The following is a 22,097-nucleotide window of genomic DNA, read 5'->3' on the forward strand; positions in this document are numbered from 1 at the left end:
TTATTCTGGGTGCCCAGTTTACATTTCCTTATTTACCTGGTGAAGAAGAGCCACCAATAAGCAAAGAACCAAAAAACGACATTTGCTGTTGGTTTCATGCATCGAACAGCTGGAAGAAGGAAAAAAAATGGACACAGGTTGTTTTTCTCCTTTTCATTTCTCTTGCTTAAGTCTTCATACCTGACTTGGCGTTCCGTCATCTCTACCACTCATTGGGAACTGATATCAAACTCAAAGTCCTTGCAATTACAAAGTCCTTTGCTCAGAGGTCCCAGTCATATATATGTGAATGAAAATCTGTGACATGGGTTCAAATAGGTCATTTAGTGAAAGCGCTCCATGGGGCAGTCGAAAATGAATAGGCAGAGTAAATCAGATTATTGTTTCCAATTATAGTACCTAGTACCAGCGTAGAAAGAATCTATTTCTCTAGCCATGGAGGTTGAACTTGGCTGTGTGATTTTCTTTAGCCAACAGAATGTGGATGAGGATAGATAAAGTGACCATTTTGAGCCACGGCCTTAGAGACAGAGGGTTGTTCTACTGGCCCACCTGGAATTCTACAATCCACCATGAAAAAACATGGCCCTGTGTAGCTGCTGATTCCAGGATGATGATAATTCATGGAGCAGACTCAAACTACCTGAAACCTCCTTCCAGATCAGACCAGCAGAGCCTGGTCAGTCCTGATATGTTCAGCCAAACCAGAGCCAACCTAAAGATTCATGAGCAAAAACCAAGTATCTGTTGTTATAAGTCATTCACTGTTTTCCATGTAGCATCACTGTAGCAATAGTTTATAGATACAGTGGATAAAGAAAACTCCCCAAAGAGAAAATTCAGCCAAGTATGTAGCTTTGATGTACAAAAATACATTTATTTTCAACAATTTCAAAACCACTGTCTTTTTTTTTTACAGTAGAAATATTCAAGTGGAACAATAAAACCAAGAACAGTATATGTACATATACTGTATATATAGATATGACTCATGCATTTGTATTCCAGTGTTTAGTACAAGTATTGCAATTGTCTGCCCCATTTAACCCTTGAAACAAAAAAGCAGGATCTTTAGAAATATTCCTAATACTGATCTATGCTGTAGCCAGCCAGATTTCTCTATATCACATTCTCTCTGTCTCACAAAGAAGAATGGGAACAACATCCCACAAAAATTAACAGGTACAAAATGTGGCCTTTCCTCCCATATATATACATTATATCATTTTCAAAAATAAGTGTGCTCAGGCTAAGCCTGAAACTAAAAATAATGCTTACAGCATGGCTTAACGTGACCCTATTGAAAAAAACTGGTATGTGTAAATGTGTGAAGGGGCTGAGGTGCTGGAAAAGCTAACAGGCTTTGAAAGTCACTCACCCCAGAGGCAAAAACTACCTTAAGGGAACTGAAGGCAGACATTTGACTTTAAGGAAGTTGTGTACATCTGACAAGCAAATAGCACAGCTTTGCTAAAATTGCCTTTGACTAATATCATTACAGGCTAGACCCCTACTTGGTCTGGAGAGTTTTGCATGAATTCATAATTCCACAAATGCCTTCTCCCTTCCAACCTCTTTAACTCCTCCCATGCCAAGAGACATTCACTGGGCTTTACTTAGTGCCCAGGGGACTTTTCTGAGCTCAGAATAGCCTGAGAATTCACTATAAGCATTATACATTTTCATAGAATCCAATTGAAAAACAGATTGTCATTTTAAGATCTACTGACTGACCGCCTTCTTTAGAAAAAAGTATTTTCTCAGACTGATAAATATTAAGTTTTTCCTTTTAGAGAGGAAGCTGTTTTCCCCCATCTGGGTCTCAGCATGAAGCCTCTCTAGTGGGCCTCTTCTTCACCTTTCATGTCATTCTTGGAACAAAACGACTGCCATGTTCTATGATGTCACTAGAGTCCTTCCTTTATCAATTGCCCCAGAGAAGGCCCTCCCCCCGCCCCCCTTTATATACATAAGTAGAAACCAGCTATGGCATGGACAAGGAGATGCAAGAGCTAAGTGTGACAGACAACAGGAGAGCATCCAAACCCAATGCATCCAGCAGGCCTGGCGGGTTGGTCAGCTCTGAGGGCCAGTGCGTAAGCCAACACACGCATCTTTCTTTTTTCTGTTTTCTTTTTTACTAAACATTAAATTATTTCTTAGGAAATAAAAAGCTATTTACATTGTAATTATATACAATAAGCCATCTGTAGCCTCATTATGGACATGCACAAGGCAGGGCCTCTTTCACAAAGTTGTGCATGCTTTCTGCAGCTACATCCACCCCCACCAATCTACTTCCTGCGGATCTAACTGGGAAGTGATCTGTGTTGTATGTGTGTGTGCTGGGGAAAGGGGAGAGTGTTGGTGATTCTGCTGTGGGGATGAGAGGTTCACAAAAAGCCAACCCAACTTAAATTTTGAAAAAAGGGAGACCACAAGGCAAAAGAAAGCCCTGAAGCTACCAATGGCAGAGTAAAGCGAGGAGGCTGTGGGAAGATGCATCCTTTGCTCTTAGCACAAATACAGCCATTTATTCCGTTTGTCTCATTTCAATCAGCTAAGAATGCCCTTCTCTCCCAAAGCTAGGCATTGGCCTGCTATTTATGAAGGGGCCCTTGGTAAACAAAAGGTAAAAAAGACATTTTTATTTTTCCATAATCATAGTAATAGTAATCATCAAAAATAAAAAGTCGGAAAGGTGGTTGACCACGTGGCTTGCTGGCATTAAACACTAGTGCAGTTGGGGATCTCCTTTGTGCTTTCGCTGTTTGCAATGGTGGCAATGCCTCCTGCAGGGAAGAGAAGACACGGGGAGAAATGGATGTGAGTTCCACAAGGGCAGGGATCTTTGTTTTATTCACTGCTAAATACCAAGCCACCTAGAAGAGGTGCTTAATAGGAATTTATTTAAAAGGCACCTGGATATCCTTACCTATCAGCTCACTGGCTTATGTCATCCATGCTTAACATATGCTACCTCCTACACTAACACACAGGTGGGATCAAGACATTGACTGCCATCTTACATTCTATTGAACAACAGTAACAGCCAATGTGTATTGAAACTTACTATGTGGCAGGCACTGGGCTAATGACATAACAGCATGTAATCATGACAACAGTCTTAGAATTGTGTTTTTTTTTTTTTTTTTTTTTTTTTTTTTTTTTTTTAAGGTATTACACAGAAATAGAAACGAATCGTAAGTACTACTACTCCCATTTCACAGATCAGGAATTTGAGGCACAGAGAGGTCACAGACGTAGTAGATTAGCAGAGCAAGAAAAATGGACCCATGGTTATCTGATGCCAGATTCCACATTCATGTAATTATTAGTAAGGATATATAATACTTTTGCTTTATAGAAAAAGAAGAAAAATCCCAACAGTAATGGGCAGTTGACTTCATCCCTACCCCACTCAGACTCCAGTACTTCCAACCCTGATTGACTTCTAAGGGGAAAAATAATCTACCAATTTCATGTGGCCAGAGGTGGCAGACAAATTTAAAACATGATTCTGTCACTGTAGGTAGTTGTTTGTCCCCACCCTCCAGTCCAGTAGTGTATGGAGGACAGATGAAGCGGGCCAGTGTTTAGAGGACACAGGACAGAGGAGTTTAGTGGAGCAGGAGCATGTACCTATGACCCGCGTGTCCAGTTCTTTGTCCAGCAGCTCCTCAGGCTCCGTGAAGTCACTGAGTGTGATTTTCGGGGCGTTTTCACTTTGGCTCACTGACCCAATCATTTCCTGCTCCTTGTCATGTTGGACTTGAGCGTAGATGTTAATCCAAGGGATTTTCCTACATGGGACAGGAGCAAAATCAGATTAAGATCACAGGGCGTGCCAAACTTGGGCAGCTGGAAGTCCTGGGGGATAAGAGGAGGAAGAAGCTATTAGTAGGAAGGGTCCATGTCAGGAAAGATATTGGTAACCTCAGAGACAATGAGGCCACGAGGTCAAGGAACACAAAGCCAGCCAGGAACCCAGATGCCAGGGAAGATGTAAACCACAGAACTCTCTGAGGAATGCACCTTTTCCTGTGGGTAAAAAACAGGGTGCAGCACACCAACATGGTACAAGTATACATATGTAACAAACCCGCACGTTATGCACAGGTACCCTAGAACTTAAAGTATAATTTAAAAAAACAACAAGCAGATATAAACAAAAGGGCAGTTAGATACTAAAACTCTATAAACATTTACCTGGTATTAAGTTTTTAAAGGAGCTGGACTTTAAGACTCAAAGTGTGTACAGACTGAAAAGACACCTATTTCTAAGGTTGCATCAATTTAATCAATTCACATTGGCTTCCTTTATAAATAGTCAAGAAATAATATATTCATAGCCTTTGCTACAATTTTCAGAGCATCACTTATGGGATAAGTACCTTAAAAACTTTGATAGTTTCCTCATCTGTTCAATGGAGATGACAATTGCTTCTTTTTGGATTTTGGAGGTGATTAAGGATTAAGAGAAGCTAAATAGCTCCATTCAAAGACACAAAAGTAGTAGATGGGGTATGGAAACACAAAGCAGACTAGCTTGGGGTTGGAGAAGTGAGCGGGTTCACACTTAAATCTCCTTGAGGCATTCATCTTCTGACCCATCTTCATTATCCCCTCACACACGGTGTGTTCCAGCCTCGGTAGCCTCCTTTGTATTCCTTTAATTCAGTGTTTCTCAAACACTAACATGCTTAAGCATCACCCAAGTCTTCCTTAAAATGTGAATTGTGGTTCTGTAAGTCTAGACTGGATGGATTGAGATCCTGCAATTCTGCCAAGCTTCCAGGTGATGCTGATGCTGCTAATCAGTTGGAGACTCAAACTTTGAGTTACAAGACTCTAATAGAAGCAGCTCTTCAACATCTTGGGGACTTAGAATCAACTGTTCCCTCAGCCTGTAACACACTCCCCTCTGCTCTTCTCAGAGCTTGGCTTACATGCATCTCTGAGAGGCTTCCCCTGACCATCCAGCTTTCCATTATAAACATGTAACAATGGGACACTGCCTATATAAGAAATAAATATGGTGTTGGTTTAGGGTGATGTCATAGGCAATGTTTATTGACTTGTTTTCTGTCTTTCTGTCCCACTGGAATAAAAGACCCATGTAGGCAAGGTCTATGTTTTCTATCCTCTCCGCTATCCACCTGACTTAGTACAGTGTTTGGCACATGGTTAACATTTATTAAGCATTTTTTGAATCAATGAATAAATTACCTTAAATCCTGTGCTCTTTCTACTTTACTATATTATATTCATCAATAAAAAGATTATATTTTCATCTTAGAATATCACTTCTAGAAGAGACCCTTCTTACCTCATCAAAGGATGAGGAAATTAGACTAAAGTCTAGACATTTCACAAAGCCAATTACTAGCATAGATACCACTGAAACTTGGGACGTCGGACACACACCCCAATCCAGGACATCCTATGCATCTCTAAAGGAAAATCACTTTGTTGTCCTTGTGCCAAGCAGTGGTATTCTCAAGCTTCTACATTCCCCTATCTGCTCCAACTCCAAATTACGCAAAATGTGGAAGCACTTAATACGGGTTTCCTGCAGCTAATTCAGAAGAAAAAATCTGAAAATAGGTTTAAAACACTTACTGGCTTCTAATTATTTTTTACATTCAGTTTTCTAGTCTTTAATGTTTGCTTTCCATACATTAAAGGAGGTGTCCCCATGACCCCTACTAGTCTAAATCAGTTTAATATAATTTATAAGAACCCAAAGTGAACAGCACCCCTGTGAGGCAGCACACTAGGCTCTCTAAACGCGTATAGTTAAAAATTAATGCTGGCCTTTATATTCTTTTTTATATAAATGAAAATACAGTCTAGTAACTTAGATTCCTCTCAACCATAAAAGTATGTATTGCTCATGAAGGTTGGGACCAACTGTAATATTATTAGGTGCCAGGGGTGCTTAAACCAGTCCTGATCCCATAAGTCTGTGTACTACACAGGTGTAACCAGAGTCCACTGCCTCCCCTTTCCTGCTTTGCTCACAATACCTATGAGGATTTGGATAAACTTGCCCTTATAGAGATTATTCACTTTATTTCAATTTCCAAATAACACATCTAAAAACTGGCATATTTTTCATCTTTTTGCAATCGATGGTTGGAAGAGAATAAATTTTGTATCTCAATTTGCAGAATTTAAAAAATTTGTCAAGTTGCTTTTCATTTCTTAACACATCCACGTGTGGGACTGTTGAGAATGTAAGTCTGAACTCCAGTTCTGCATACAAGGAATGTGGAAAATGAAGAGATCAAGAGACATGTCTTGGACCAACATCCATACAGGTTTAAATAAGAGGAGTAATATAGATAGGCTCAAGTCTCCCTCTTAAAAAATAAAAAATAAAAAAAAAATCCCAACTGCAGTTTGTATCCATTTGTATCCATTTATCCATCTATTATGAGTGTTAGAAGCCTGTAGGAGGAAATTTAGAGACAGCAAAGTGGGGTTTGGACTATAAGGAAAGCCCTACTAAAAAAAGACTGGAAGGAATATAGAAGCTCAAACGTTTTCCTGGATAGAGAAAAAGCAGATATTCAGTTATGGAAAAAAATTCTTCTTAGGCAGTCTTCAGAAAGAAAAGCCATCTCATCATGATTTTTAATTATATTACTTGAGATATCAGAAAATAGCAGTCACTATCCAAGAGCAAGATAGACTGCGAGAGGCCAGGTGATATTCATTTAAAGGAAGCTTGGGGCTCATAGTAATTCTATTCTCTTTTTCCATGTCATGTAAGCACTTGGGATACTGAGATCATTTCCAGTGCCTGGCACACAGGAAGTACTCAATAAATGTTTGTAGGACGAATGAATGTCTTAATGTGTTAATACTGGCAATTACAGAGAGGAAGTTTTGGATCTGGAAACTCAGTATGGCCAATGATCTGGACACAGAAACAGAAATGTCTTTACACTAAACTGTGCTACTCAACAGAGCGTTTAATGGGCAGGTGTTGCTATTCACACTTAAGTTAATTAAAGTTAAATGTAATTAAAATTCAGTTCCTCAGTCAGACTACTGGCTACTATATTAGACAGTACATATGATGGAGCATTTTAAACATTGAGAAAGTTCTACTGGATAGTAATGAAAGAAACAGAGGAGACTCTGGGAATCCAGGGCCAGGAACCTGACCTCTGTACTTGTTGCAAGCCAGGCGCACTTCATGTTGCCATTACTGGGGTTCCATGTGATGAGTGGGGAAAGCAGAACAAAAAAATAAAAGAAAATCCAACAGAATTTCAACCAAACGGCTTGAGCATTGGGAGTAAAACTTCCACGAAAAGGAGACAGAAAAGTAAGGTTAACTGATGAGTACTCTTAACTGATGCTGCTATTGTCCAGTTTGACTGGAGTTTATTTCTGGTGGCCTCAGCTGCATGATTCACTGTCAGGGACATAGAAAAGGTGGGCTGATACCTGGGAACTACAAAGGTAGAAGTTTTTTAGAGATGTCATTAGCTGGCATGGATTCATTATTAAAGTGTACAGATTTAGAGATGCCTACATTAATAAGTTGACTGTCTAAGGAGTTTAACAGCATTTCTAAAAAACAAAAACGAAAACAAAAAAAAAAAAAAACAGAAGGTTTCCAAGTCACAGTATAAGTGACCCTTAAGTATCCTTACTTTGGATCGATCTGACACAAAAGCCTCTTTACAGGACTTCTGTTGGCCCTTGTCCTCAGCAACTATGCTGCTCTGGGAGTCAGAGATGAGACATTTGGTTTAGTTGATTGTCACGCCCAGCAACACCAGGCTTCCCCACAATCAAATTCTTGGCTGAGTGAAAAGTGAAATGTTCTTTGCATATAATTGAAGTACATCTATAAATAAATGGGTGTTGTCTTAACCAGGCTGTTTCTATATTGAACCTTTTCTCACTTTGTGACATAAAGGTTTTATCCACCTTTAAAAGGGAACAGGGGTATGGGGGTTGACACATCTTGATCCAAGAGGACATGAACTCACATACTGGTCTATAAATTGAGTAGGAAGGTGAATCTCACTCTGTCCTTCTAGAGAGTGTGGAGGGTGTTGATAGAATTCCTGCTGCTGCGGCTAATGCTGAGAGGTATATTGAATTAAACTGATGTTTTTAAGCAACTGAAATAGCCACTAAAGGAGACATAAGCAGGAAGAAGCGGGGCAGGAAAAGTCAGGCACCTTTACCACTGATCTCTACCAAAACCTAAAAGCATTATCTTTAGTTCCTGGAAAGACTCCAGGACTAAAAGATGCTTTCAAACTCATCTGACAATAATTAATGACGTTTTTACTTTACCCAGGCTTCCCAGGAAGCACATTTCTAGGCCACTGATACAATTTCTGAGGGCCTATTATGTGACAGTTTATGGCACAGAGGGCATCTTTGGCAGGCATGTGCTTTGTTATTTATAATAGTGTAGCTTTGTTGATTACTTAGTACATAGCACCTATATGCATTATGACATTTAAATCATATAGCAAACCTATAAAATATTATTGCTATTCCCATTTTACTAATGAAGACATTAAGACTTAGAGAGGCAAATACAATTATCCAAGGTTACAAATGCTAAAAGTTAAAATTGGGTCTTATCTCAGAGTTTATTCTCTTAAGTAGTATACATCCTAGTAGAAGTTATAATTTGAATGTTGGTACAAAATTATTTCTTTCAATTTTACGTTTCTAATAAGTATCTTGTTATATCACCCCTTCTGTGTCTTTCAAAAATAATTTCTCAAGACGTGGAGTTTTGTTCTCCTAATCAATTTCCCTTTAGAATAGGAAAAAGATGGAGAGGGATGATAGTTGAATATGTTTAGCATGCAAATTTAAAGAGAGATACTGAATAGCTGCAACAGGGGATAAAAAAATGCATTGGTGTCTCTACATGTGTGTATCAGATTTTAGCTGCATTTTCTCTATTTAACCACCTGAATGGATATAGATCCACATAGAAAGGTCTTCTGAATATATAAGACCTTACTTTAGAAATTTGATTGAGGTTTGAAAACCCCTTACATTTCTCTTGAAGATAATAAATTGATTTCATTGGCCAGTCTTTATTTACCTAATGCATTATACCTATAAATCATAATAGATAGAGTTCAGAGTCTCAAACCCTTTTATTCCATGACCCTCAACCATTCTTGCTTTTACCCATTGTCAAACAGAAGTTCAAGGAGAATTAAAACCACATTCTTGTGATGAGTTTAGTAAAGTTAGTTATAGGAAGAATCATGTGCAATGACCCCAGCCACACTACTACATTGAATGATAATAGCACATACCTTTTAAACTTGTAGATCAAAAACACAGCCAGGCCAACAAATACCACTGATAACAGCATAAGCATGGCTGAGCTGCTGTGCCCAGCACTGGAGTCCACCAATGGAGCTGGGAAAGAAGAACAGATAAGGAAAAGAACACATATGCTTACTTGGAAGCTGTTAGCTGGAGGGAGTATTCATTGCAGGAAGGAGGCCACTGATCTCCATCCTTATGTCTAGTCTCCAATTCCCCTGCCTGATAGCTGGGTGCAGAAAATCTAGCTTCAGTGATGACAATGGTACCTGAGTACAGCTTCTTAGGGAAAGTAAACTTCTCTGTTCATCCTGGGGAAACCTGCTAGTTCTTGGTCTAAATTGAACAACGTATGTCCAGCTCAGGGGAGTGGAATACAGTCTCCAGTGCTCTTTCTCTTAGATAGCTTGCATGCCTGTCACCAAAATTACAGGGAGCCCATTTGAAATCTTGGGTTAAGTACTAATGCAGTGTTTCATTCTCTTCCTTCACTCTGTTCTCATAAAAACCCACTGGATGGGCACATTTGTGACCTACACATTGGAAAAGTCTGACATTATTAAGAACTATTTAGTAAACAGGTTCTCCCAGACAGCACAAAGTAGATGCCCCATAGGACATGCCTTTTTAGATTTTTTTCATAAATAAGCTAACTAGAGTTTGTTCCTGTTTCTACTTTGACTCACACATTGTAAACTAGAAGGGAGTTTTAAAGTTCTGTGGCCTACCATCCAAGATTCATAAAATCAAATAATCATATGCATGAAGAGAGCTAGAGGACTATCCAATATAATCCCATTTGCCACAGACAAAATAAAGAAATACACAAACAAATAAATGAATATGGTTAAGACCCAAGGAAATTGTAGGTTTTCTCCAAGACCATCTAGGGATTCAATGGCAAAGCTACTCCTAAGAAAGTCTTCTTGCAGGATGCCTTCAGAACAATGTGACTGATGTGAACAATCCTTCTGAACCCATAACTACAAAAAGTACCCTTCTACAAAGCCAATTTCAGGCATTATGGAGCAGGGTTTCATGATTCTCTCCTCCTTTTCTCTCTGGGATAACAAATCATCTTTCCCATTTCCCCAGTTCCCAGTGGCACTCACCTAACGTCAGCTGTGTGACATACACAATGACTTGTACCCCCGGCTTCAGCTCAAACTGGACCAAATTTTGGTTGAGAGCATTAAACAGTGTTTCTACAATCTGAAAAAAAAGACAGGATGCACGGGGTGACATGACATGCAATGATGCTCCCTCATGGAATAAGAAACCAAGGAGAAGGTCAATAGGTAAAAAGTCACCGTGGTTCAATCAGGGATAAGATATTGGGACATATTTATCAATGTGGTTCTCACAGCCCTTGGAGCCTTGTGAGACCAAGGAAGTACAGTTGACCCTTGAACTATACAGTTTTGAATTAAGCAGATCCACTTCTATGTGGATTTTTTCAACAAAATGTGGATGGAAAATACAGTATTCTCAGGATGCGAAACTTGTATATACAGAATATAAAGAGGCCCAACTACTACTTCTTCTTCTTTTTCTTTTTTAGATGGAATCTCACTCTGTCACCAGGCTGGAGTGCAGTGGCATGATCTTGGCTCGCTGCAACCTCTCCCTCCTGGGTTCAAGCGATTCTCCTGCCTCAGCCTCCTGAGTAGCTGGGATTACAAGCACGTGTCACCACCACACCAAGCTACTTTTTGTATTTTTAGTAGGGATGGGGTTTCACCATGTTGCAGAGGCCCAACTTCTTACACGCAAGTTCTGCAGGGCCAACTGTAGGACTTGAAGATGCACAGATTTGGTATATCAGAAGTCCTAGAACCATTCTCCTGTGTGTATTGAGAAACAACTATAGATGGTAATATTTGCTTATTCTGGAGAGGAGAGTGAGAGACAGAAAGGCATGCCTACAGTCACTGGTGAGTTCGAGCTATAATAGACATAGGTGTTTCATTCAATTCCTAGTTCACTGCTCTTTTATCCATGCCTTTATAACACTCTAAAAAGATCTGTTATGGGTTCCAATGAAAGAAGTTCAACCTATCATTAGCTCTGTAATCTGATTAAGTCATACACACAGGGGATGGAGGCCCCTGCCAGGATTTAAGCAGGCACATATACTCCCAGTCCACTCCTCTGCGTTTTCTATCTTAGAGACAATGGGAAGCAAACATCAAAGCAGAAGCTGCCTCCTTTTTATGGGATAATTTTTGTTCTTTACTTTTCCCTAGCAAGTCTCAGAACACATAACATCGATTTAATCACTCTGTAATTCCCACATGAAAGCTGAGGCCGACTTAGGCTGTTGTCCCTCTTATCTCGCTGTATGCGCCTTAATATCACAGCTGCTATTCATCACTGTAATTACCTATTTATCTAAATGGATGGATATTGTAGCTTCCAAATATAGTTCACACATGCCACTTGCTATTTCAGAATAAAGAGGTCTTGTAAAAGTGATGTATGCATTGAGAAGCTAAATTTATTTCTGGCCAACTTCAATATGCAATCCTGCAATGCAAGAAATTATTTCTCAGAGAAACTGCAATCACATCTGTACTGCTCAAGGTCTGTGGATGGCTGTAAGAATGGGGTGACGGCCAGTGAGTATCATAGGGACACAAAATATGTCTGTACAATGATTACCTCATATGGGAGCAAATGTGTGTGATTCATGCCGATTTTCTGCAGTCTCATGCTCACTTATTTCTACTTCACCTGACTTAGCATCATGAGAAAGAAAGGAAGGGTGAAACAGGGCAGACATTAAGACCTCAGGAGGAATAGAGGATGAAAAGGAGAAATGCAAGTCCTGCCATTCCCTTTACTTCCAGGACAGTGTGCAGATCATAGTATAGTTCTATATGCCCATTTGATAAGAACAGTAAATCACAATCCCTTTTGGAAATGTTGCTTCCTTAAAGTAAAGTGAGGCAATACATCCCTCTCCAAAAAATCATGTTTGAAAGCAGTTCACTTTCTCCCCAGAAGAAGAACTTAAAAATTGGCCAGGATCTTTAGGGGCTAGTGCAGTTTAAAGACAAGAGGCACATAGTCCCAGAAATAAACAAGGAAATTCAAATTCCCCTCTTTCTCTCTCTGTTTCTCTCTCTCTGTTTCTTTCTTTCCTTCTCTCTCTCTCTCTCTGTTTCTTTCTTTCCTTCTCTCTCTCTCTCTCTCTCTCTCTCTCTCTCTCTCTCCTGTTCCCCTTCCCCTGCACCCCAGGAGGAGTCATTGGGAGGGAGACATGAGCTGGCACAGGGATATCAGACATTGGAATGAATAATGCCAGGGGTGCCATTCCTTCCTGAGTAGCTGAATGCTCCAGTCTATTTGCACCTGTATTTACTCTGGGTAAGGGTGATTGCTCTTCAAAACCTTGGCTGTTGGGGCAGTGGAAGAGAGCCTGTCTCCCTTTCTTGCTGAAAACAGTTTTGTGCCCTCTCAGGGTGTAGGGTGCAGGCAAGGGTCCCAGCCAGATTTGCTTTCACTTACTTGTTCCAGGTCCCCTTCGTTGCCTTTCCTCCTCTCTGTCAGGTTCTTGGGTGGGAGAATGAAGAGCTCTGCTGAAGTGGGGAGGCCAGGGAACACGGCAATGAGGATCTGGTCCTCTGGGACGCTGGTTACCTGCAAAGATGTTCAGACAAAGAGAGGTTGTGGAGGAACCAGCCCTCCTCCTCAAATCAATGACAACAGCAGAGTGTGCACAGCCAGAGGGCTCATATGCGTTTTTCAAATGCAGCTTTTTAGGCACAGGCTCCAAAATACATTCAGGCTTTCTTTCAGTTTTTCCCTTAGATCTGCTAGGTAAAACATTATTAGTTTCACCACTTCCTCTGCTCTTATATACATTTTCACTGAAACTAGAATGGTATTACAAATGATTTTTTTTTTTTTTTTTGAGGCCGAGTCTTGCTCTGTCGCCTGGACTGGAGTGCAGTGGCCAGATCTCAGCTCACTGCAAGCTCCGCCTCTCGGGTTTACGCCATTCTCCTGCCTCAGCCTCCCGAGTAGCTGGGACTACAGGCGCCCGCCACCTCGCCTGGCTAGTTTTTGTATTTTTTGCTGGGAACATTTGCAAAAGTTCCTCTCATATTTTCCATTTTTTCTATGAGGGCTAGAACGTCTGGCTGAAACACAGGCTGGGTGCAAATGAGGAAAAAGAAGTCATACACAAACATGGGAAAATGAAAATTTAAAGAAAGCCAAGCAACACTTGCTTTCACTTATTAAAGCAGGATTTTTTTAAGTGTAATAGCTAATATTGGTAAGACTGCAGTGGAGGAAGTTCCCTCATTTGGTGCTGGCAGTGCTAGAAATTGATACATATTGCCAATTTGTTTTCTGAAAGACTTAATTTAAGGGCCATAAAAATATTCATACCCTTCAGTCAGTAACTGTAACTTGGTGAGTTTGTTCTAAAGACATGATCCAAAATATAGGAAAAGCCGTATGCAGGAAAAAATACAACATTACTTATAATAGCAAATAAATGGGAAAACCTCCAGTATTCAAAAAAATTAAGTAAATACTGGTATAATCACTTGATAGAATATTATGCTACCATTAAGATGATAATGAGTACTATGAGACAACATAGAAAAATACTTATGATAGCTGCATTCCAATCTATTTCCTTACATTTCTTTGGTTACAACTCTATAAAAATACAGATGTATAGAAGAAAAAAATAACAAAATACTAAACGTTGTTAAGAGGCTGAGAACAAGAGTGGATTTTTCTATTCCTGAGTGGTTAGTAAAAGAATGATATTGCTTTTGTGATAAACACTTAAAAGTAAGCTTCTGTCTGAAGGCAAATTTGTAAAGAAAACAGGATGCAGAGTTCTCCCCCGTGAAGGGTAAGCTTGTTCTTTCCTGTGTGTCTCCTGAGGATCTTTTATCCAGAACACCACCCACCACCTCTTCTGCCAATCCAAATATATAATTTGTGAATGAGGTGAAATACCCCCATCCTCCAAGAAGTGCCCCCTGACTATCTCTATCTGCAGTGATCTCCTCCACGTTAGCCTCCCACCCAAAACACCTCCAAAGGACCATGTCCACTGCATTTCAGAGAGATAGATCATGTCCACCGTGACACATGATTACATTCGTCTGGTGCAGTCTTTTCTCAGATAGACCCTGATATGGTTAGGCTTTGTGTCCCCACCTAAATCTCATCTTGAATAGTAATTCCCAGAATCCCCAGGTGTTGAGGGAGGAACCAGGTGGAGGCGATCGAATCCTGGGGGTGGTTTCCCCATCCTCCTGTTCTCATGATAGTGAGTTCTCATGAGAGCTAATGGTTTTATAAGGGGCTTTTCCCCCTTTGCTCTGCCACTCTTCTCTCTCCTGTCATCCTGTGAAGAGGTGCCTTCTGCCATGACTGTTAAGTCTCCTGAGGCCTCCCTAGCCATGCAGAACTGTGAGTCAGTTAAACCTTTTTTCTTTATAAATTACCCAGTCTTGGGCTTTTCTTTATAGCGGTTTCAGAATGAACTAATACAGGTTCTTATGGTGTGATTGCCCAGATATTTCTGTCTGGGGTCTCACTGTTCCAAAGAATGCTTGACACAGAGTAACAATTAAATAAACAGTTGCTAGATCGAAGATTGAACAGAAGTGGAGAGGTTGGTTGTTTTCCATTTGCTCAGCTCTGATTCCTATTTGGAATAAGGCTTACAGATTGGAGTGAACTCTCAGGGATGTGACAAAGAAAAGTGAAAGAGCCAGTCTGCAGGGAAGTAAGAAGCAGCAGTCAGAAGCCTAAAGAGTCCACCAACCAGGGAGGCATCCTCTTAACACTCTTAGGTGGTGAGCTAGATCCCTCAGCATCCTTTCAAAGCATGATCTTGAGTAGCATTAAGTCTCAATGCCCAAGTCCATAAGTCTGGGGGCCTTCACCTAACCTTAAAGCAAGTCTCAGGAGGCCAGACTAAGGGGTGAAATGCAGAGAATCACCCAATGCAGTGAAGGGGTGGGGTGGTGAGTTTATTAATGCCTTGACTGGTGTGACCCTTTGTCTCAGGAAAGAACAATGTCAGGGAGTGTCAGTCCATCAAGACCCTTAGAGGGACCTTGGAGCAATGTATCTAGATTCATTTAACCCAACCAAAGGGACATATGAGTGATTGGTCCTTGTGAGATTTGAGGCCTGAGAATCAACAGAACGGACTGATTATTATTATTGCAATTACCAAGTTATTTCCTAAAAAGCTAGTATGTTTTTAATGACTATAACCATACATAATACAACCCTATTCTGGATGCCTTGCAACCAAAGACATATGCTATGATCTGAATGTTTTTGCACCCCCCACCCCCATTCATCTGTCAAAACTTAACATCCAACGTGATGGTATCAGGGTGGGGCCTTGGGAGGTGATTAGGTCATAAGGGTGGAGCCCTCATGAATGGGATTAGTGCCTTTATAAAAGAGACCCCAGAGAGCCACCTTGCCCTTTCCACCTTGTGAAGACACAGCAACAAGGTTCTGTCTATGAATAAGGAAAGAGGTTTTCACCAGACATCAGATCTGCCAGCATCTTGATCTTGTACTTCCCCACCTCCAGAATTGTGAGATATACACTTCTGTTGTTTATAAGCCACCCAGTTTATGGAACCTTGTTATAGCACCCCAAACAGACTAACACAGCATACGTAACAGTCTCATTCTCATCTCTTTTTTTCTCTTTTTTTTTCTGAGACAGAGTCTCACTCTGTTGCCCAGGCTGGAGTGTACTGGAGCAATCTCAGTTCACTGCAACCACCACCTCCTGGATTCAAGCAATTATCCGGCCTCAGCCTCCTGAGTAGCTGGGACTACCCGCATGCGCCACCATCTCCGGCTACATTTTTTAAATTTATTTTTGTAGAGATGGAGTTTCACCGTGTTGCCCAGAGTGGTCTCAAACTCCTGAGCTCAGGCAATCCGCCTGCCTCGGCTCCCAAAGTGCTAGGATTACATGCATGAGCCACCACTCCCACCCCTCATTCTCATCTCTTTCTATGAAAAGTCTCTTTGTAAAAAGATTTGAAGTGTAGTTACTCTTATAGACCACTCCATACAGGAATGCTCCTATGTCATTCTCTTCTATTTATTCTTCTTCCTGTCAGCTCCTTCTCCGTGTCCTTCCTGGATCTTTCTCCTCTGCCTTGGGGAACCACCAGCAGTATGTCTGCCTTGTTCCCCAACTCCTCTTTGGAGAGCCTAACAACCTCCACAGCCTCTTCTCTTACATCTCTCCCTCCAGCATGAACCTCTGCTTCATCTTCAGATCCATATTTTCAGTCCTCCTGGTTATCTTCACCCAATTGTTTCTCACGTGCTCCAGACTTATATTAAAAGTCAAATCATTATTGTTTCCCAAGCGTGCTTCTCCTACACAGTCCCTATCTTGATTAATGTAAGGCCGTCTCCTACCAGCTCTTGTCATCAGAGAATTTCTCTCTCTCTCACCCACACTACATTTCCTTAGTCACCAGTTGTATTGTTCAACTTTTTAGGCAGCCTTTACCTCTTCTTCTTGAGCACCTTATATTCCTGGCCTAGATAACTTCAGTGATCTTTTAGCTGGTCATCTTTTGTGAAATGTCTCCCCCACTATGTTCCCTTCCTACCCCAGCTTGTCCTCTGCATTGCCACCGGAATGGGTTCCTGACATATAAACCTATTCTCTCACTGGAATAAAAAAACAATACTTTTCATACTCCCCAGTGCCTTCAGAATAGATGCCAAGCTTCTATTGGTCGCTCAAACCCTACACAATATGACATAAGCATCCTAGCTCAATTTTAGCTGCACCTGCCCTTATAACCTACAAACTAGCTACGCTAAACTCTTTTCCATTTCCCAGATATGTTGTACTCTTTTTTTTTTTTTTTTTTTTTAGATAGAGTCTCGCTCTGTCACCAGGCCAGAGTGCAGTGGCACAATATCTCGGCTCACTGCAACCTCCGCCTTTTGGGTTCAGGTGATTCTCCCTCCTCAGCCTCCCGAGTAGCTGGGACTAAAGGCACACGCCACCACACCCAGCTAATTTTGTACTTTTAGTAGAGACAGGGTTTCACCGTGTTGGCCAGGATGGTCTTGATCTCTTGACCTCAGGTGATCCACCTGCCTCAGCCTCCCAAAGTGTGCTGTACTCTTTAAATAGTCCATGACTTTGCACATGTTGTTCATTCAAATACCATCCTGCCCCTGTTAGCTGACATTTATCCTTGCAAATACAGTTCAAGTATTCTCTCCAAAGACTTCCAAGGGTTCAACAAGTATTTATTGAGTTGCAAATCTGTGCCAAGTCTTCATGTCCCTGGATAGCGTGAATCACACTGTTCTCTCTGCCCCACAGAGATGCTGGCCATGCCTCTAGCTTACAGCTGCTTACACATTAGACTTATTTCTACATTTCAATTGACCATGTTTTATTCATCAATATATTCTAGTGCCTACCTCTGAGAAAATGTTTAACAAAACCCTTTTACTTTCTCTAAGGCAAATTTGACCTTGGATTAACTCTGTAATTCTATTACCCTGCTGGAATGCTCTCTTTCTTGGCCTGTAGCCTTCTGAGTGCAATCTGTGGCCAATGGTAGACTTGTGAGTATAAATGTTTGGTTAAGAAGACCCTCTTGGTGAACAAAGAGCCAGACAAATGCATAATATTAGCAAAAACTCAGTGAGTGGTCCATCCATTAGGGCATTAATGGGATCAAGCCCCTGTCTCAGAAAAATTCATAATAAACAGTGGGCCAGTTTCCTTCTTCAAACATTGAACTAGACTCTCTTTTATACTTCTCTCCTCATTTTTAATCCTACAATTCTTTCTTCTTCTTCTTCTTCTTTTTTTTTTTTTTTTGTTAAAGTCTTGCTTTGTCACTCAGGCTGGAGGGCAATGCTGCAATCTCAGCACACTGCATCCTCTACCTCCCTGGTTCAAGCGATTCTCGTGCTTCAGCCACCTGAGTAGCTGGGATTACAGGTGTGCACCACCACATCCTGCTAATTTTTGTATTTTTAGTAGAGATAGAGTTTGGCTATGTTGGCCAGGCTGGTCTCGAACTCCTGGTCTCAAGTGATCTGCCTGCTTTGGCCTCTCGAAGTGTTGGGATGACAGGTGTGAGCCACTGCGCCCAGCCTCTTCTCTTTCTTTTTACAGAGAAATAATCTTTATCTAATCGTGGAATGCAGTTTTAATTCAAGCCAATGTATTGTGGACCACACCATCTAGTTCTTTTCTTTATTTGCAGGAACTTAAACAAAGATAAAGCCAACTTACTTTAACCAGAGCTCGTTTGATGACGTTGCCAATATCTTGTCTCCACTCAGGAATGTCAGGATTGTGGTAATCCAGATTAGGAGAGAATGATAAAAGCTGGGACTGGAAATATTCTGCAGGGAGAGAGAGTGTTCAGGTGAGGCTAGGAGAGTGAGAAGAGAGAGGGTGTGACAGGTGTGGGGCTCCACCAACACTGTGCTTTCGGTAAAGCATCTACTGTTTCACCAGGCTTCTGCTAGAATTCCTCGTTCTCAGCTTGTTTCCTGACTTCTGAAATAAAGTAGAATTTGGTGATTAGAAGTGGATTTGTGCTCCTACCAGTTTTGTTAGTGCCTAAGATCTTAAGCCTTTCTTCCTGTATATTCTCTGAAATGAAAGACAAATATGAAACTCCAGAAGGAGACTTCTGCTCCTGTAGGTGGTACCACGCAGAGCCAACACAAAGCATTACCAATTTGGGCTTGGTTGGAATGGAGTCTTTTCACTTATCCTTCCTTAATCCCTTTGCCCATTGTGCTAGAAACTGCCTCTGAGGATTAGAAAATAGGTTGAAACTTTGTATCTTGACCCGGTTGGTGAGTATACAGGTGTATTCACTTTGTGGTAATTCATAAAACTAAATACTTGTGCCCTGCACACTTCTGTATAAAATTTACAATTCAATTAAAATGTTTACTTTCAAAGAAACACACAAACCTTCCATGTGCCCCTCGAAGAGCCTGAGAAGCAAGTTTGCAGAAAGGTAGGAAAAGGAATTTACCTGGTGTGAGGCTGCAGGAACATAATCTGAGTCAGAGGATCACAAGCCTTCACTTAACTTCCTAGAAAACCACAGTGATAGTGGTTGTGTCTAAGGACCTGGGAGAGGTTGTGTGAAATGGCAGTAGAGGCACTTTCATTTATAATATTCTTAAGAATGGTTCTCCAGAGTTGAGAACAGGATAGTAGTCCTATTCACCACTCTTCTGCCCTAGTCCTAACTTATATTCTTAGCCTTATTATCCAGTTTTGCAGCAAACGATATTCAAATCTCCAACAATCAAGAAAGCCATTGGTTGTGAATAAGTCATCTCATTAACTGAGCAATGAATCCTACAAGGCAGGGATCATGACTCCTGACCTTTGGAAATTGCTGGTCCTCATCTCACAAAGAGTGTGTCCTGCATATATGTTGTAGATACCTCGGCAGGACAAAAGATCTAGCCCCTTCTATGAGTCTTTCCAGCTTGCATTTCCTTCCATTTGTGATAGGTGTCTTTATCTAATGGGAATCCCAAACACGTTGTGAGGCAGACATAACACAGGGGACAACAAATAGCTGATTGTGGTATACGTCTCTTATAACCTCAATCTCTAGGTCGGAGGTATGTTTGGAAGCTTCCTGTTGACCTATGTCATTTTCCCAGAGCCTGAGGAATTTCCACCACACTCAATGATTGTAGGGAGAGCGGACAGAGGCAATTAACTGAGTGGGAAGGAGCATCACAGAACAATTTTCAGGGCTTACCATGAACTGCAATCTCTTTTGTGTCCTGGATAAGGGCATTCCCAGCAGCCACCTGGACTGTGATGGTGTTGGTTCCCTCTGCAAGGAATGTGAAGGAAATGCTGCTGTCCAAAGTGATGAGAGGCTACAAGAAGAAGTAACAATACTCATTCAGTCTTGTGTGGGATACGAACTTTCCTTCCTTTCCTGAAATTCTCAGACTGTCATCCTAGCTTGCAAAAGAAAACAAACAAACAAACTTTATACAGTTTCTTAAAACTGTGATTACTCTTCCAGTATCTAGGAAGAGTATTAGTATACTTCAAACACGTTATAAACTGTTAAATTCTAGAAATAAGGATAAGACTGGGCATCCTAGATTTTGCATGTCACTCTGCTCCTTCTCCTGGGGCAAAGTAGAAACAGCTTTGGTAACCTGTTCCTGTTGGCTTTGGGAATAGGAGATCATTTCCCTTCTCCTCCAGTATCTGGTGTCACTTATATTTTCATCCTATATTCCACTGGATTATGAGACCTTTCTGAGAAGTGATCACATAGTTATTTACTTTTGTATTGCCCACCCTAGGCACATTGTTTTTCTTTCCTTTCTTTCTTTTTTTTTTTGATAGAGTCTCACTCTGTCGCCTCGCTCTGTCACCTAGGCTGGAGTGCAGTGATATGATGTCAGCTCACTGCAACCTCTGCCTCCTGGGTTCTAGCAATTCTCCTGCCTCAGCCTCCCTAGTAGCTGGGACAACAGGTGCATGCCACCACACCCAGCTAATTTTTTGTATTTTAGTAGAGACGGGGCTTCACCGTGTTGCCCAGGTTGATCTTGAACTCCTGAGCTCAGGCAATCCACCCACCTCGGCCTCCCAAAGTGCCAGGATTACAGGCATGAGCCATTGCGCCCGGCCACACATTGCCCTTCATAGAGCAGAAAATATACGTAAATTAGATGCACCATCAGATTACTGACTTTTTATATTATTATATCTGTGTTTTCCATTGCAAGGCATTTTTACCATTTTTAATAGGTTGGAAAATACACATACATATTTGTGATCATTTATTAATCTTTTTCTCTTTCTGTTTTTTCCCTGAATAATCATAACAGATAGGAATTTCTTAAGGATGAAGAGAGAAATGGAATGCAGATATACCTCAGAATTCACAGAGGATTGGTTCCAGGACCCCTGTGTATACAAAAATCCATACATACTCCAGTCCCATTGTAGGCCCTCCATATCTGCAGGTCTTGCATTCTGCAAATGCTGTATTTTCAATCTAAGTTTGGTTGCAGATGTGGATCCTGATGATATGGAGGGTTAACTGTATTTCTTGGGAAAAAAAAAAACCTCACATATAAGTGGACCTGTACATTTCAAATCCTTGTTGTTCAAGGGTCAGCTCTAATTATATATTTTATTTTCCTGGAAAGAAGAATCTTGATTAAAAAGCAGATGCTTATTGGAGAGAAGAGAGTACAAATCTTCAGACTGATGAGTCATTATTCAGTGGGCATCTTACAGTCAGTGCCCTCTCAAATTCTCTGTTGTTTGGAAAGTAAGATGTAACAGTTGAAGGCTGATCTAAGGCAGCTGATAAAGAGATGTCACCGGGGCAGATGAGCAGACTCCCTCTCCTCTCTTTGTGTCAGGATGGCAGCAGGATGGAGAGTAGTAATGTAGCCCGTTGCAGAATGCACAGAGCTGCCCTTTAAGTGGGGCAGGACAGTCCTTCACAGCATACCCATGTATGGCCTGGATGCATGTGTACAAAACCCTGCAGAGGCTCCCAGCTGCAGCTTTCAGATGGTGTCCCTACTGTAATACTGAAATTCCTTTCTAGCTCAGAATTTTCAACTGCGTCTTTGAAACAATAATTTAATTTCTTCTGCTTTAAAATTCTATAGCTCTCTTTTATGATCAGGTTGACGGCTGGAGCTGGGCAGGATGACAGATACTGTCCTAAGCGTCTGACATA

General features: G+C 41.0%; 1 protein-coding gene across 1 annotated transcript in view; it reads right to left on the minus strand.

Annotated features, from left to right (window-relative positions):
- Positions 1-852: 852 nt before the first annotated feature.
- SORCS3 (sortilin related VPS10 domain containing receptor 3) overlaps positions 853-22,097 on the minus strand; it is a 621,477-nt gene continuing 600,232 nt past the window's right edge. The window contains exons 21-27 of the mRNA XM_030940951.1: positions 20,133-20,256; positions 18,626-18,738; positions 12,841-12,972; positions 10,443-10,542; positions 9,318-9,423; positions 3,643-3,803; positions 853-2,792 (exon numbers count right to left, since the gene is read on the minus strand). Coding sequence (XP_030796811.1) covers positions 2,728-2,792; positions 3,643-3,803; positions 9,318-9,423; positions 10,443-10,542; positions 12,841-12,972; positions 18,626-18,738; positions 20,133-20,256 — 801 coding nt within the window. The 3' untranslated portion in view covers positions 853-2,727. The remainder of the gene's footprint in view (positions 2,793-3,642; positions 3,804-9,317; positions 9,424-10,442; positions 10,543-12,840; positions 12,973-18,625; positions 18,739-20,132; positions 20,257-22,097) is intronic.

This window comes from Rhinopithecus roxellana, chromosome 11 (assembly GCF_007565055.1).
Source record: "Rhinopithecus roxellana isolate Shanxi Qingling chromosome 11, ASM756505v1, whole genome shotgun sequence".
Taxonomy (NCBI): Eukaryota; Metazoa; Chordata; class Mammalia; order Primates; family Cercopithecidae; genus Rhinopithecus; species Rhinopithecus roxellana.